Consider the following 15,464-nt stretch of genomic DNA (forward strand, 5'->3'; position numbering starts at 1 on the left):
CACATCAACAATTTACAACCCTTTCTGACATCATTTGTTATTTTGCAGGCATTTACTGATTATTTTGAGCTATAAGACCATAAAATTGAAAAGCATTTGAAATGAACTCTGAAAAGGTTCCAAGTTGCCAGTGGTGACAATTTTAACACAACACATGATATCCATTACATCTAGGGCACAACATTACATTTGTTCAAGTTCACAACAGTGCACAAATGATAGAATTACATCTAGGACACAACACACTAGCAGAAACATAACACACACACTGCCACTTAATTGGTTTGCTTAGATCAAATAGAAACTAAACTAGACACAATGATGATGCCAAGAACAAAGAGAAAACCGATTGTTTCCATGAGCTCATTCCTTTTCTGCAACTTCAATTGCATTTTCTTGTTTTCATTGTTCAGATCCATAACCTTCTTCTCCATCCTACTAGCTTTGATCCAACTACGTTCAAGGCCACCATGGAGCTCCTCAAATGCTTGCCCCACTAGCTCAGTGGGAGGGGGTCAATCCAAACAACCCAATCACACTCATCAGGAAGTTGTTAAATCAGAGTTCACATAATTAGGTGAAATTCATAACTTTGCAATAAATTGATGAAAACAGAGTACCAAATGATGTTTTGAGAAATTACATTGAGTGGACAACCCAAAAACCTTCTTCCCTTGCTTGCTCCACCCCAAGAAACACGGCGAGCAGGAATTAGCCCATGCCCCGGGCAACCGTGATTCGAGCGCTCCTCAAGGCCGTAGAAACTTGGATTGGGAATGAAAAATTCGGATTGTAACTGCACAATCCCGCAGCCATCCACCTACGAGCCAAAAAGGCGCATATTACGGCCCATCCCGCGAAACCCTAGAAAAGAAATCCCCAAATCCAATGTCAACCGAAAATCCAAATCGACTTACCTCACTGTCTGCGGAGGAGCTTGCACACGACATTGCAGACGTACATATGGACGTGCCCCAGCGGTGAAAATGGGGACGGGGCATGACGGACCGCTAAATCTAGACAAATCTCGGGAAAAATGGAGCTCCGAGGTCGAGCTTCGAGAGGATAAAGCTTAACTAGTGTGGCGCATAGGAGGTAAGCTAGAGCACCCAAATGCCCTCCCCTCGCTGGCCAGAAAAAAACAGAGTGCTCTGCCGTGGCGATGGGTATATATAGGCAAATTATTTGTCCCGGTTCATGGCATAAACCGGGGCTAAAGCCCCCCCTTCTAAACCGGTTCAAAGCATGAACCGGTACCAATGGATGTGGGCCAGGAGCGCGGCCCATTGGTCCCGGTTCGTGCCTAGATCCGGGACAAATGGATCCACACAAACCAGGACCAATGCCCACGAGGCCCCGGCCGGCCCCCTGGGCTCATGAACCGGGACTAATGCCCCCCATGGGTCCCGGTTCGTGAAGAACCGGGACTAATGGGCTGGCGAGGCCCGAACCAAAGCCCTATTTTCTACTAGTGCACTCCTAGAATGGAAGATACCAATAGCCCTCTGTCACCACATGAGAGGTTCGAGCATGCAAAACAGATTATTTCTTGAAGGTTTAGAGAATGGCACATGCAAATTTACTTGGAACGGCAGGTAGATACCGCAAATAGGTAGGTATGGTGGACTCTCATGGAAAAACTTTTGGGTTTATGGAAGTGGATGCACAAGCAGTATTCCGCTTAGTACAAGTGAAGGCTAGCAAAAGACTCAGAAGCAACCAACTAGAGAGTGACAACAGTCATCTAGATGCAATGTGTTTGACTAACATTAAATGCAAGCATGAACAGGATACAAATCACCATGAACACGAACATCATAGAGGCTATGTTGATTTTGTTTCAACTACATGCATGAACATTTGCCAAGTCAAGCCACTTGAAACATTCAAAGGAGAATACCATCCTATCATACTACATCATAGTCAGCTCAAAATCTATGTTGGCATTCAAGACAAAGCATTATAAGCTCTCAGCTCAATAAGCATGGCATCAGAAACTATGATCTCTAAGTTGTCATTGCAAACATGGTTCTCTCACAACAAAGCTAAATCTGGGTCGACAAGTTAGTCATATTTACAAAAACAAAATAGATAGAGCTCATACCAGCTTTTCAGTCTCAGTCACTTCATCATATATCATCATTGTTGCCTTCCATTTGCACGAGCAAACGATGAAAACGATAATAAGCGCATTGGACTAAGCTAAATCTGCAGGCAAACACAAAGGAGAAGACAAAATAATATGGTTGTTTGAAAGCTAAACAGGTAAGTATGTAAGAACCACTAAACATTGTAAGAACCACTAAAAAGAAAAATCTTTTTGGGTTTTCTCAAAAGGACACAAAACAAGAAAACAAGAAAACGAAAATAAACTAGCATGGATAATACAGTGGCAAAGTGTAAACACCGGCTAACAAAGTGAAAGCATAAGCATGAATGTGAAGTCGGTGAAAACACGTCCTCCCCCAAGCTTAGGCTTTTGGCCTAGCTTGGTCTACTCCCAAGGTGGGAAATAACCAGCTCCAGGATACTCCTGAGCAGACTGTGGATGCCACTGCTGTATGAGCTCCTGTGGCTCCCACTGATAAACTGGCGTCTGGTACTCGACTGGCGGCTCGAGCACGGGCGCCTGTGGTTGGGCCAATCCCCAATATGCGTAGATGTCCGCGGGCATAATAGTGTACCTGCCTGCATGAAGATCAAACAAAGAAGGAGCAGGCAAAGTAATAGTCTCTCGAGTACCCTGACTAAACACCAGGTTATAAATCATCCGTCTACTAGCATCTCTATCTAGAAAATCATGGCGAACCATGATGTTACAATCCATATATCTCTCAGGGAGAAGCATCTCTCCTTCCTCTCCCAGTCTAATGGGTATCTCAAAGTGTGTGGCAAGACGGGTAGCATAGACACCTCCATAGACAACACCTTTAGAACGGTTCAGGTTCAACCGTTGAGCTACTATAGCGCCCAAGCTATAAGTCTTATCGTTATAAAGGCCTTCGCGCAAAACCGCAAGGTATGGAGAACTAAGTGATCCAGCCTCCCCACGGCCAATCAAACATTTTCCCACAAATAGTGAGAAGTACCGAAGCATAGGAAAATGTATGCTAGCAATTCTAGCGCGAGACACTCCTCTCTCCTCTCCAACATCAATAGAACCAATGAAATCCTCCAAGTCCCATGGACGAGGGTCACGGGTATCCCCAAGATAAGGTAACTTGCATACATTGCAAAAGTCCTGCAGCGTCATGCAGTGGGGGACATCGTAAATCATGAACTCAACCATGGGAGGATTCTTCTTCGGATAAAAGTTGAAGCTTTGAACGAAAATATTGGTGAGGAGGAGGTATTGTGGGCACTTATCTTCAACGAACGCAGTAAGACCTGCGTTCTCCACCAAGTAATAAAAGTCCTCATAAAGTCCGGCGGCGCGCAAAAATTCATCACTTGGCCACTCGCACGCTCGAACTTCTGTGACTCGAGGGACTACGTACTTGGGGTGGTTCTTCTCATCCTCCTTGGGGTTACGGCTTGAAGAGCCTCTCAAGAACCTCCTCATCTTTTCCTTTTTCTAGCTCTGAAAAATTATGAAATTTTTTAGAGACTTCGAAAGAAAAGTGCATAAGGATTAATCCAACTTGTAGCAACTACTCCTACTAGTGCCTAGAGATCGCATCACGCGCTAAAACTACTTGGAACCGGCTAAAATCAACCTTTCTAGCTCAAGAACAGGGTCACCAAGGTAGCAAGAATTCGCGAAGGATAAAGCACTAGAGAGAAAACTAATTGGACCAATGGAGGAGTCACTTACCAAGGAGTAATTTCCCCAAAACAGTTCCGAGAATGGTGCTTTGAGCAAGGAGATCGAAAATCACAGCCAAATGAGCAAGAACACGGGTTTGAGCTGCGAAACAATTTTTTCTGGAGGTGGAAGAAGAGGCTGGGAGTGGGAATGAGTGGAGGGGGTGCCTGTGGGCCCCACAAGCTTGCACCCCGCCACCAGGGGGTAGGTGGCGGTGGCAGGGCTTGTGGCCCACTGGTTTGGCCCCCAGGCCAGCTCTGAGGCCTAGAAATTTTCAAAAATTCTAGAAAAAATCATACTAAATTTTCAGGACCATCGGAGAACTTTTATTTTGGAGGTATTTTTCTCCGGGACGCTAAAACAGAAAACAGGAAAAGCTAAACTAATTCTATCATTTTTATTCTAGGCAAAAGAAAATGAAAACTTAAAACAGAGGTATGTGACTCCTTGATTCATCCGTTTCATGGTCATAGAAAGAAATCCGTCAATGGGATTGATCAAGTCCTCATGACAAAACCTTCTCGAATCGCAAGAGAGAACGGAGAATTTTCGAATAGCCACTAAGTCACCTCAATGGGGATATGTATCTCCCCAACAAGCAAATCATACTTCATCTTGACACGAGGAATAGGGCATTCAAAGCTCCCAATGAGAATCGATGAAGTCTTTTCGATAGCATTGATGCAATGTACTGGATATCGTTTCTTCGTAAAGTGCACTGTGTGCTCATTACCGTTGACATGGAAAGTGACATTGCCTTTGTTGCAATCTATAACAGCCCCCCTGCCGTGTTTAGAAAGGGTCTTCCGAGGATGACAGCTATGGCATCGTCCTCAGGAATATCCAAGATAACAAAGTCTGTTAAGATAGTGGTGTTAGCAACCACAACAGGCACATCCTCGCAAACGCCGATAGGGAAAGCAGTTGATTTGTCGGCCATTTGCAGAGAAATTTCAGTGGGTGTCAACTTATGCAACTCAAGTCTACGATAAAGAGAGAGCGGCATAACACTAACACCGGCCCCAAGGTCACATAAGGCAGTTCTTACGTAGTTTCCTTTAATGGAGCAAGGTATAGTGGGCACTCCGGGATCACCAAGTTTCTTAGGAGTTCCACCTTTGAAAGTATAATTTGCAAGCATGGTGGAGATCTCAAGATCTGTTATCTTCCGTTTATTAGTCAAGATATCTTTCATGTACTTGGCATATGGAGACATCTTGAGCATATCAGTTAACCGCATCTGCATAAAGACGGGTCTTATCATCTCAACGAAGCGCTCAAAATCCTCATCATCCTTTTTCTTGGATGGCTTAGGAGGAAAGGGCATAGGTCTTTGAACCCATGGCTCCCTTTCTTTACCATGCTTCCTAGCAGTGAAGTCATTCTTATCATATTTCTTAGGCTGTGGGTTATCAGGATTAACCGTAGGTTCAATCTCCACATCCTCATCATTGCTAGGTTGAGCATTATTATGAACATCGTTGTCCACATTGTCACCAGGTTCATGTTCATCACCTGATTGTGTTTCTGCATCAGACGCAGAAATATCATTAGGTTCTTCAGGTGTGACAGTATTTGGTGAACTGGCGTGCAGGTTTCTATCATCCTTCTTCTTCTCCTTAGGATGACTGGGTGTATCAGCATTGATTCCTTGAGAATCTTGATCAATTTTCTTAGGATGACCTTCAGGATACAAAGGTTCCTGAGTCATTTTGCCTCCTCTATTAATGACTCTGATAGAGTTGTCATTTAATTCATTGAGCAGGTTATTCTGAGCTTTAAGTACTTGTTCTACCTGAGTAGTAATCATAGAGGCATGTTTACTCAGAAGCTTCAGATCATTGACATTTCTGTCTACACAAGCACTTAAATGGCTAAGCATACGAGTACTTTGTTCCAAATGTATGCTAACATAATCATTGAAACTCTGTTGTTTGGCAACAAAGTTGTCAAATTCATCAAAGCATAGGCTAGTAGGTTTATCAAAAGGAATATCACTCTCATCAAACCTACGTAGAGAATTAACTTCTACTACCTGTATCGGGGTATCAAGACCATGGATCTCTTCGATAGGTGGTAGATTTTTGACATCTTCAGATCTAATGCCTTTATCTTGCATAGATTTCTTGGCTTCTTGCATATCTTCGGGACTGAGGAATAGAATACCTCTTTTCTTAGGAGTTGGCTTAGGAGGTGGTTCGGGAATAGTCCAAGCATTATCGTTGATCAAGAGGTTATTCAGTAGGGTGTCAGCTTGTTCTACAGTTCGTTGTCTAAAAACACAACCGGCACAACTATCTAGGTGGTCTCTAGAGGCATCGGTAAGTCCGTTATAGAGGATATCAAGTATCTCGTTCTTCTTAAGAGGGTGATCAGGCAAAGAATTTTGTAGCTGGACGAGCCTCCCCCAAGCTTGTGGAAGACTCTCTTCTTGGAGTTGAGCAAAGTTGTATATTTCCTGCAAGGCAGCTTGCTTCTTATGGGCAGGGAAATATTTCTCACAGAAGTAATAGAGCATCTTCTGGGGACTACGCACACATCCAGGAGCAAGAGAGGTGAACCAGACTTTAGCATCATCCTTTAGAGAGAAAGGAAACAGCTTAAGGATATAGTAGTGGCGGATCTTCTCCTCATTAGTGAAAAGGTTGGCTATTTAGGATAGTTTGGCAAGATGGGCTATGACCGTCTCAGACTCATAACCGTGAAAAGGATCAGATTCGACTAGAGAGATTATCTCACGGTCGACAGATAATTCATAATCCTTATCGGTGACAAAGATAGGCAAAGTGGCAAACTTCGGGTAATTTTTCATCCTAGCTTCCGGAGATTTTTCCTTCCACTTGAGAAGTAATTTCTCAGCGTCATAGGCATCCTTACACGCAAGAAAATCCTCAGCTATCTCTTCCTCCATAACGTAACCCTCAGGTATATCAGGCAATTCATATCTAGGAGAGCTAGATCTAGCAGGAGCAAAAGCAGGTTCTATCTCAATAGTATCGGCAGTTTCAGAAGCATCACGAGCATTGGCAGTAACTCTAGCAATATGAGCATCAAGGAACACTCCTAGTGGAACATCAGGCAAAGGAGTATCTCTAGCAGTATCAAGCATAGCATCATCAGGCAAAATAGCATCTCTAGCATCATCAGGCAAAGCAGTATCAAGCATAGCATCTCTAGCAGTATCAAGCATAGCATCTCTAGCAGTATCAGACAAAGCAGTATCAGGCATAGCATCTCTAGTAGTATCAAACATAGTATCATCAGGCATAGTATCAAGCATAGCATCTCTAGCAGTAGCATCATAAGCATCATCAAGCACAAGCGACATATCAAGATTTCTAGCAGGAGGTGATGTCGCAAACTTACTCATAACTGAAGGTGAATCAAGTGCAGAGCTAGATGGCAATTCCTTACCTCCCCTCGTAGTTGAGGGCAAGACTTTGGTCTTCGGATCCTTCAAATTCTTCATAGTGATCAGCAGATATAAATCCCAAGTAACTCAGAGAATATAGCAATACCTCCCCGGCAACATCGCCAGAAAAATGCTGATTGCAATCCCTGGCAATGGTGCCAGAGCAATGCTTGATGTCAACTGTTCTTCCCTTTGCAACGGCACCAGAAGAATGCTGCTAGCACTCCCCGACAACGAAACTAGAAGAATGTTGTTGATGGCCCACCAGCGCGTGGGTTCGCAGCAGTTTTCGAGGGTACAGTATTCGACCCAAATTTGTTGATTCGCACGACGGGAGATGAGAGAATACTCTCAAGTATTAGCAGTTGAATTGTCAGATTCAACCACACCTGAAAGATTAGTATCTGCAAGCAATGTAGTAAGAGCAAAGTAGCGAGTAACGGCAGTGTAACGAGCAACGATAGTGGCAGCAGTAGCAAGTAGCAACAGTAGCAAGCGACAGTAGTAGCAACAGTAGCAGCAGAGCAAGACAAGTAACAACAGTAGCAACAGTAGTAGCAGCAGTAGAGCAAGACAAGTAACAACAGTAGCAACAGTAGTAAAAGCAGCAGCAGAGCAAGACAAGTAACCGCAGTAGTAGAACAAACTCGTAGGCAATGGGTCGGTGATTTGTTTGGATGATATTCATCATGCAACAACTATAACACGGAGAGATATGTGGCTAGCTCCCGTTCGTGAATGTGATGCAGGCATGCATTCCGTGTGTCGTCATACGTGCTTAGGGAAAAGAACTTGCATGACATCTATTGTCCATCCCTCCCGTGGCAGCGGGGTCCAAAAGGAAACTACGGGATATTAAGGTTCTCCTTTTAATAAAGAACCGGACCAACGCATTAGCACTTGGTGAACACATGAACTCCTCAAACTATGGTCATCACCGGGAGTGGTTCCGGTTATTGTCACTCCGGGGTTGCCGGATCATAACACATAGTAGGTAACTACAGCTTGTAAGATCGGATCTAAAACACACATATATTGGTGACAACATAATAATTTCAGATCTGAAATCATGGCACTCGGGCCCTAGTGACAAGCATTAAGCATGGCAAAGTAGTAGCAAAATCAATCTCAGAACATAGTGGATACTAGGGATCAATCCCCATCAAAACTAACTCGATGACATGATAGATCTCATCCTACTTATCACCGCCCAGCGAGCCTATGAATAGATTACTCAAGAACGACGAAGAGCATCATGGAATTGGAGAGGGAAGAAGGTTGATGATGACGATGGCGACGATTTCCCCTCTACGGAGCCCAAGACGGACTCCAGATCTGCCCTCCAGATGAAGATCAGGTGGTGGCGGCGCCTCCATATCGAAAACGCGACGAAAAATTCTCTTTTTTATTTTTTCTGGGACGAAAGGGATCTTATAGACCTAAGATTGGGGGCGGCAGAGCCATGTGGGCCCCACAAGCCTGCCCACCGCCACCAGGGGGGTGGTGGCGGAGCTAGGGCTTGTGGCCCACTTGCCCACCCCTGAGGTGGAATTTGGCGCAGATATTTTTCTTATTTTCCAAAACTGCTCCCCATAAATTTTTAGGATGTTTGGTGAACTTTGATTTCTGTACAAAAATAACACCAAGGCAATTCTGCTGAAAACAGCGTCAGTCCAGGTTAGTTCCATTCAAATCATGCAAATTAGAGTCCAAAATAAGGGCAAAAGAGTTTGGAAAAGTAGATACTTTGGAGACGTATCACTGTTCAACAAGTTTGCTTATTCATGCATGCTCCACGCGACGCTCACATGACACTTGTTAAACGCATCCTCCGGTACTTACAGGGCACCTCCCACTATGGTCTCCAACTCTACAAATCACCCTCCATGGATCTTGTTGCCTACACTGATGCAGATTGGGCAGGTTGCCCGGACACACGTAAGTCAACGTCTGGCTTTTGTGTATTCCTTGGCTCCAATCTCGTGTCATGATCATCCAAGCGGCAGCCCACTATTTCAAGATCCAGTGCTGAGGCCGAATACCGTGATGTGGCAAACTGCGTCGTTGAATCTTGATGGCTACGTCAACTATTGCATGAGCTTCTTCTACCACCAACACGCGCAACGGTGGTGTACCGCGACAACATCAGTGCATCTTATCTTGCTTGCAATCCAGTGCAACACCAACGCACCAAGCACATAGAGATTGACTTACACTTTGTCCGAGATCGGGTAGCACTTGGTGAAGTTCGCGTTCTTCATGTTCCTACGAGCTCACAGTTTGTCGATGTGTTTACAAAAGGATTGCCGTCACAGGTATTCAACGACTTTCGTTCCAGTCTAAACATCCATCCACATGGAGTTCCGACTGAGGGAGAGTGTTAGACAAAGTCTATTGTAACGTTGTACACCACGTTTATAGAATCTGGGGAGAGACCATGTCGGCCCTTTGGCACATGTATAGGATGTGGCCACTCTCTCCATATAAACCCATCCATGTAATCCTTGTTGTAAACAATCAATATTCTCTCCAACTCTAGCTTATGGGTGGCCTCCCCTCCTCCGGAGCCAAACGTTTGAGTATTGTATTGTTGTGCGAATAGTTGTTTTATATTGCCGCTTTATAACTCATGTATAAATTTTTCCTTAACTAACGGAAATGACAAATCTGTTGCCTTGTTTCAGATAAAAAAAGGAGGGATAAGTCCAAAATGTAATCTAGTTTTGAGAGCGCTTCTTTCTACTTCTTCTTGGTATCATGGATTCCCATATTTTTAGATGGTAATGTTTGAAATCTGGCTGCCTGCAAAACAATAGTGAGAACTAGTGGTGCTTAACAATTCTTCGTGCTGATGGAGAGTGTTGCAGCACGAGCAGTTGCACATATTATGGCTCTAACGTACATGCGAGAGCACCCAAATTCCGAAGTACTAGTAGCTTGGACGGTGACAGAGCGAGAGTGAAATATGGACGGAAAGTGGCAGCTTTGAAGACGTGGAAGTTGAAGTGCCAGAATCTCATTACGCATATGCGGCGCACATACTCTATCTAACATGGTGGCCTGATAAATTCCATGCAACATTCTGCCGGGCTGCACATATAGACGATCCCTTCCTCTCTCTATATATAGGCCTCTTCCGCCCGAGTCCATCCAAACCGGTCTCGTGCATCGCCCACTCACTAGTAGCGTACGTGACGATCGATCAAGCGATCAGTGCACGAACGATGATGATAACGATGGGCATGGCCAGCGGCGCGTCGGCCCTGGCGATGATGGCGCTGGGCGTAGTCCTCCTGGCGGCGCCGTCGGAGTGCGCGCGCGCCTTCTTCGTGTTCGGCGACTCCCTGGTGGACAACGGCAACAATAACTACCTGATGACCACGGCGCGCGCGGACTCGCCGCCGTACGGGATCGACTACCCCACGCACCGGGCCACCGGGCGTTTCTCCAACGGCCTCAACATCCCGGACATCATCAGTACGTGACGACCACTATACTAGCAATCTGCCATCGATTTTTGATTGTGATGTGTACATGTCGTTGGATCACGTACGTGCGTGCGTCTCAGGCGAGCAGCTCGGCGCGGAGCCCACGCTGCCGTACCTGTGCCCGGAGCTCCACGGCGCGAAGCTGCTCGTGGGCGCCAACTTCGCGTCGGCGGGCGTCGGCATCCTCAACGACACCGGCATCCAATTCGTACGCGCCACACCAACTCATCTCCAGCTCCGTTGATAATAATAATACTCTATAATATAATACTCCAGCTGGTACTGCATGCATGCATTTGGGTTCGGATTCGGTGGTGCAGGTGAACATCGTGAGGATGAGCAGGCAACTGCACTACTTCGGGGAGTACCAGGGGAAGCTGCGCGCGCTGGTGGGCGCGTCCCAGGCGACGCAGATCGTGAACCGGGCGCTGGTGCTCATCACCCTCGGCGGCAACGACTTCGTCAACAACTACTACCTCATCCCCTTCTCCCTCCGCTCCCGCCAGTTCTCCCTCCCGGACTACGTCCGCTACCTCATCGCCGAGTACAAGAAAATCCTCATGGTAACCTCTGCACCGTTCGGCAACACCAGTAATAAGTAGTAGTAGTAATAAGCAGGTAAGCAGCAGACGAGGACGAGCAGCGTCTGACGCGTTGGAGTGGAGTGCATGCATGCAGAGGCTGTACGAGATGGGCGCGCGGCGCGTGCTGGTGACGGGGACGGGCCCGCTGGGCTGCGCGCCGGCGGAGCTCGCGCTCCGGAGCCGCGACGGGGAGTGCGACAGGGACCTGATGCGCGCCGCGGAGCTGTTCAACCCGCAGCTGTCCCAGATCCTGGAGGACCTCAACGCGCGCTACGGCGACGGGACCTTCATCGCCGCCAACTCCTTCCGCGTCCACTTCGACTTCATCAGCAACCCGGCGGCGTACGGATTCCGGACGGCCAAGGAGGCGTGCTGCGGGCAAGGCCCGCACAACGGCGTCGGCCTCTGCACGGCGGTGTCCAACCTGTGCGCCGACAGGGACCAGTACGTGTTCTGGGACTCGTACCACCCAACGGAGCGCGCCAACCGGATCATCGTCAGCCAGTTCATGACCGGCTCGCTCGACTACGTCAGCCCGCTCAACCTCAGCACCGCCCTCCACATAGACGCCAGACTCATGGACTGATGCTCATCATATATCCTACTACTACTACTATTAGGAACCTACGTGTCCATCCGTAACGTTGTTGATTGTTGGTATTGCTGCATCCTCTGCATCGCGGGGTTCATGCCCCTCTCGGTTTTCAACGGTGGTGCTTGTTGTGTGTTGCTAATTGGAGATCAATAATTTGTGTAACGTGTAATCGTGTACGTGCAATGAACGTGTCATGCTCCAAAACATAATGACCAGTGAGTTGAATCTCAAAACTGCCAATAGAAATAGAGAATGGTAACCGGCAATAGCGAATCTTAAAAGAAAATGGTAATCGGGAGGGCTCAATGTTAACGGTGTGAAAAAGAAAAACACTAACTCTCAGTTTTTAGTTCAAATAGTGTCAAATAGTTTAATACGAGGCTAGGATGAGTACTACTTCCTCCGTTCCTAAATATAAGTCTTTTTAAAGGTTTCGTTAGGGAACTACATACAGATGTATATAAACATGTTTTAGAGTGTAGATTCACTCATTTTGCTCCGTATGTAGACCCTTAATGAAATCTCTTTAAAGACTTACATTTAGGAACAGAGGGAGTAGATATTCATTTTGAAGGGGGAGCTCAAACCTGTTTTTTATAAAGAACTTTTCTCTCCTTAATAATAAAGCAAATAGTGCTTCTGTCGTCCGTCATAAAAATTACCCTCGAAGTTGACCTAAATTACCCACTATGCCACCGGTAAGTGAGAAAAACGATTCGATTTTTTTCCAGTCAAAGTCGTTGTTCCGCACGGTTCTTAAAGCATGAGACTCTCATCTACCATTACCATGTTTGAGGTGTAGTGGCTCGAGCACCTCTCTTCTACCAAGGAGAACTAAGTTCGATCCTGCGGTTCTAACACTTTTTTCTCCCTCTTTTCTTTTTTAGGAACATTTTCTCTCTTTATTAGCAACAAGCATGCACCTCTTTTTTCATGTTACATAATCCCACCTCGCTCTTTTATACAGATTTCGACCAATTTATATAGGATCACATGTTTCCTGAAATATCAACAATATGCCTAAATAACTACAGCGACAAGGTGCATTTAACGGATAAACAGGAAATTATCCCCTATCTCTAGTGTCGGGGATATACCCCGAAGTGTAACCCGGCTTGGAGTATGACCCGCCAAAGGACTTGGCGACTCACCGGCGATTCAGCAGTGACCTGGCGGGCGACTCATACTTGTCCCCACAGGCGACTTAGATAAATGACGAAGGCCCAAGGCCCAGCGTGCACCCTGGCATAAGGCGACTCATAGAGAGGCCAGGAGGGCCGACTCACAAGAGAAGGCCCAAGAAGAGGAAATACTCCCACAAGAAGGAAACAAGACCCGGATTAGGATCCAAGAGAGACTAGTCCTATTCCTACTACTAGTAGGACTCTACATGTAAACCTACCCCTTCCACCTATATAAGGAGGGGTAAGGCACCCCAAGAGGGACAAGATTGACAACTTAGGTCTAGACAAGACAAAATCATGAGATAGATAGATTAGACACCCACGAGATTAGAGGTGGCGAGTCTGCACTCTTTTAATCGAGATCATCATCCTCATCAATGCAACACAAGCAGGACGTAGGCTTTTACCTCCATCGGAAGGGCCGAACCTGGGTAAACTCGCGTCTCTCGATTCCGACCAACCCCTTCAAGCCGCCACATGGTTGCGATGGCCTCACACCTAAAGTTCTCTCACGAGAACATCTGCCATGACAAAACCACGACATCTAGGATATGAAAGGATGGAAACCTTAAAAAAGAAATGTGGGGCTGGATTTCAGATGCATGTGATGCCTCGATGGGATGGAAGGAAAAGGAATTGTAAATCAAGTAGTAGCGGCAAGGAGAACAACTAGCAGCACGAGGTTCAAGAGGTTCCTGCATGTTAGTGTTGGAATCACCATTAAAAGGATGGAAGCAACGATAATCTTCTCGGGATTATACTAATATATTAGTTGACAGAGGGAGCATTAGTAGTTTTCTAATATCAATAAAAGTTATATTTAAATTGCTGAAATATTGTTGCGTCTAAAATGAAAATTCCAAACAAAACATAGTCGCGGTTTGTGTTTGTGATGAATAACTAAAGTTTCAATTGGCAAACTTAAACTATGGTTTGTAAAATACATTGTGCTCTCTAGGCTAGCCGCATGTAATTCATCAACTAAATGTATTATATTCTTATAAGTTTAACGAGAGTTCAAATTTATTTGATTTTGAATTAACAAGATTGACTATACATTATGTGTTTTAACACCTTGATTTGACCATCGTAATATTGCTAATGTGTTGAAGCGCACGGGCACTTTCTTACTCTAGATGGGGAACCACCAACCATGCCTCGATGATCCGTGGTGTGTAGATGTGTAAACAGTACGACGAGGATGTTTCAACGGACGAGGAGGAGCTCTCTATTTCCTAGGACGAGGAGGAGCTTGCGATTTCTAGAATCCTCCTGCCCGACATGCCGACACACTAGGAGTATTAGGGTCCGATGTTTTATTTATACATGTTCTTGGTGCAACACAGGGGCTTTTTTTCCTAGTATTACTTAAAAGGTTTAAGCATTAGATCCGACCTTTGTATAACACAAATGCACATAGCAACAAGACCAAAAGTACGGTAACTGAAAACAACAACATACGTAATACGATTCTGTAGACATAAATCATCGTTGCCTATGTATTTTCGTTTAAGAAGGGTTTGCGAGACACCATCCTCCGTAAGTAGCTTTAAAAGCCCCGTACTCAAGAGGGCCGAGTTCTTAACCTGTTTGTCATGAATACCCAGTCCTCCCTGGTCTTTTGGTCGACAAACGACACTCCATTTAGTCAGTCGATATTCCTTTTTCTCACTATCCCCTTGTCAAAAACAATCTCGATCGGAAATAATCCAATCTTTGTAAGACTTCTTTGGATAACTCGAATAAAGATATCATATACAATATCATATTAATTAGTACTAAATTTATCAGAACCAGTCTTTCTTCCAGCGATAACAGTTTTCCTTTAATGAAAAAGGCTTTCGCCCTGCTTTATAAATAAAGCAACCAACATCGACCATCCTGTACAGACTCACGCCACCACAGCACAACACACACACACACCCAACTACCCAAGGCAGGATACATAGGCGTTGAGCGCAACAACACTATCCATAGTACTACAAGAGCAACTGGAGTTCTCAACCGTGAACGCGCCACCACGAAGAGATGAAGCCGCATATGACGAGCCGTGTGCTTCAAGGCGGTGCCTTCAAGAAGGTTACGACACCAGAATGCCGCCACGCCCGACCCGAGGATCAGAGTTTCCCCTGAAGCAACACGACGAGCAATGAGGGCCGCGACGATGCCTTCAAGAAGGGAGCGAGCTACTCCGCCGCCGGTCCCTCCGAAGATGGATCAGGTTTTCACCCCGACAAACACTCACCACCACCGGACACTACACCCCGGAAACCTCGCCGCCCACACAACCATGGCCACCGGGCAGCACCAAGCCACGGCTCCTCCCAAGAGCACCGCGCTACCACCACCAGAGCCGTCGCCCCGGCATCCAAGACCTTGTCACCACCTCACACGCG

General features: G+C 45.9%; 1 protein-coding gene across 1 annotated transcript; it reads left to right on the plus strand.

Annotated features, from left to right (window-relative positions):
* The first annotated feature begins 10,363 nt into the window (after nt 1-10,363).
* LOC123409276 (GDSL esterase/lipase LTL1-like) lies at nt 10,364-12,088 on the plus strand. The gene is made up of 4 exons (XM_045102223.1): nt 10,364-10,694; nt 10,786-10,913; nt 11,026-11,268; nt 11,384-12,088. Exons 1-4 carry the CDS (start codon nt 10,442-10,444, stop codon nt 11,873-11,875), a joined length of 1,116 nt encoding a protein of 371 aa, XP_044958158.1. The 5' UTR covers nt 10,364-10,441; the 3' UTR covers nt 11,876-12,088.
* The last annotated feature ends 3,376 nt before the right edge of the window (nt 12,089-15,464 follow it).

Source organism: Hordeum vulgare, chromosome 1H, assembly GCF_904849725.1.
Source record: "Hordeum vulgare subsp. vulgare chromosome 1H, MorexV3_pseudomolecules_assembly, whole genome shotgun sequence".
Lineage (NCBI taxonomy): Eukaryota > Viridiplantae > Streptophyta > Magnoliopsida > Poales > Poaceae > Hordeum > Hordeum vulgare.

Coding starts and splice junctions, on each gene's coding strand:
- LOC123409276 (XM_045102223.1), top strand. CDS start 10,442: ATGATGATAACGATGGGCATGGCCAGCGGCGCGTCGGCCCTGGCGATG. Junction 10,695..10,785: donor CAACATCCCGGACATCATCA/GTACGTGACGAC, acceptor CGTGCGTCTCAG/GCGAGCAGCTCGGCGCGGAG. Junction 10,914..11,025: donor ACGACACCGGCATCCAATTC/GTACGCGCCACA, acceptor TCGGTGGTGCAG/GTGAACATCGTGAGGATGAG.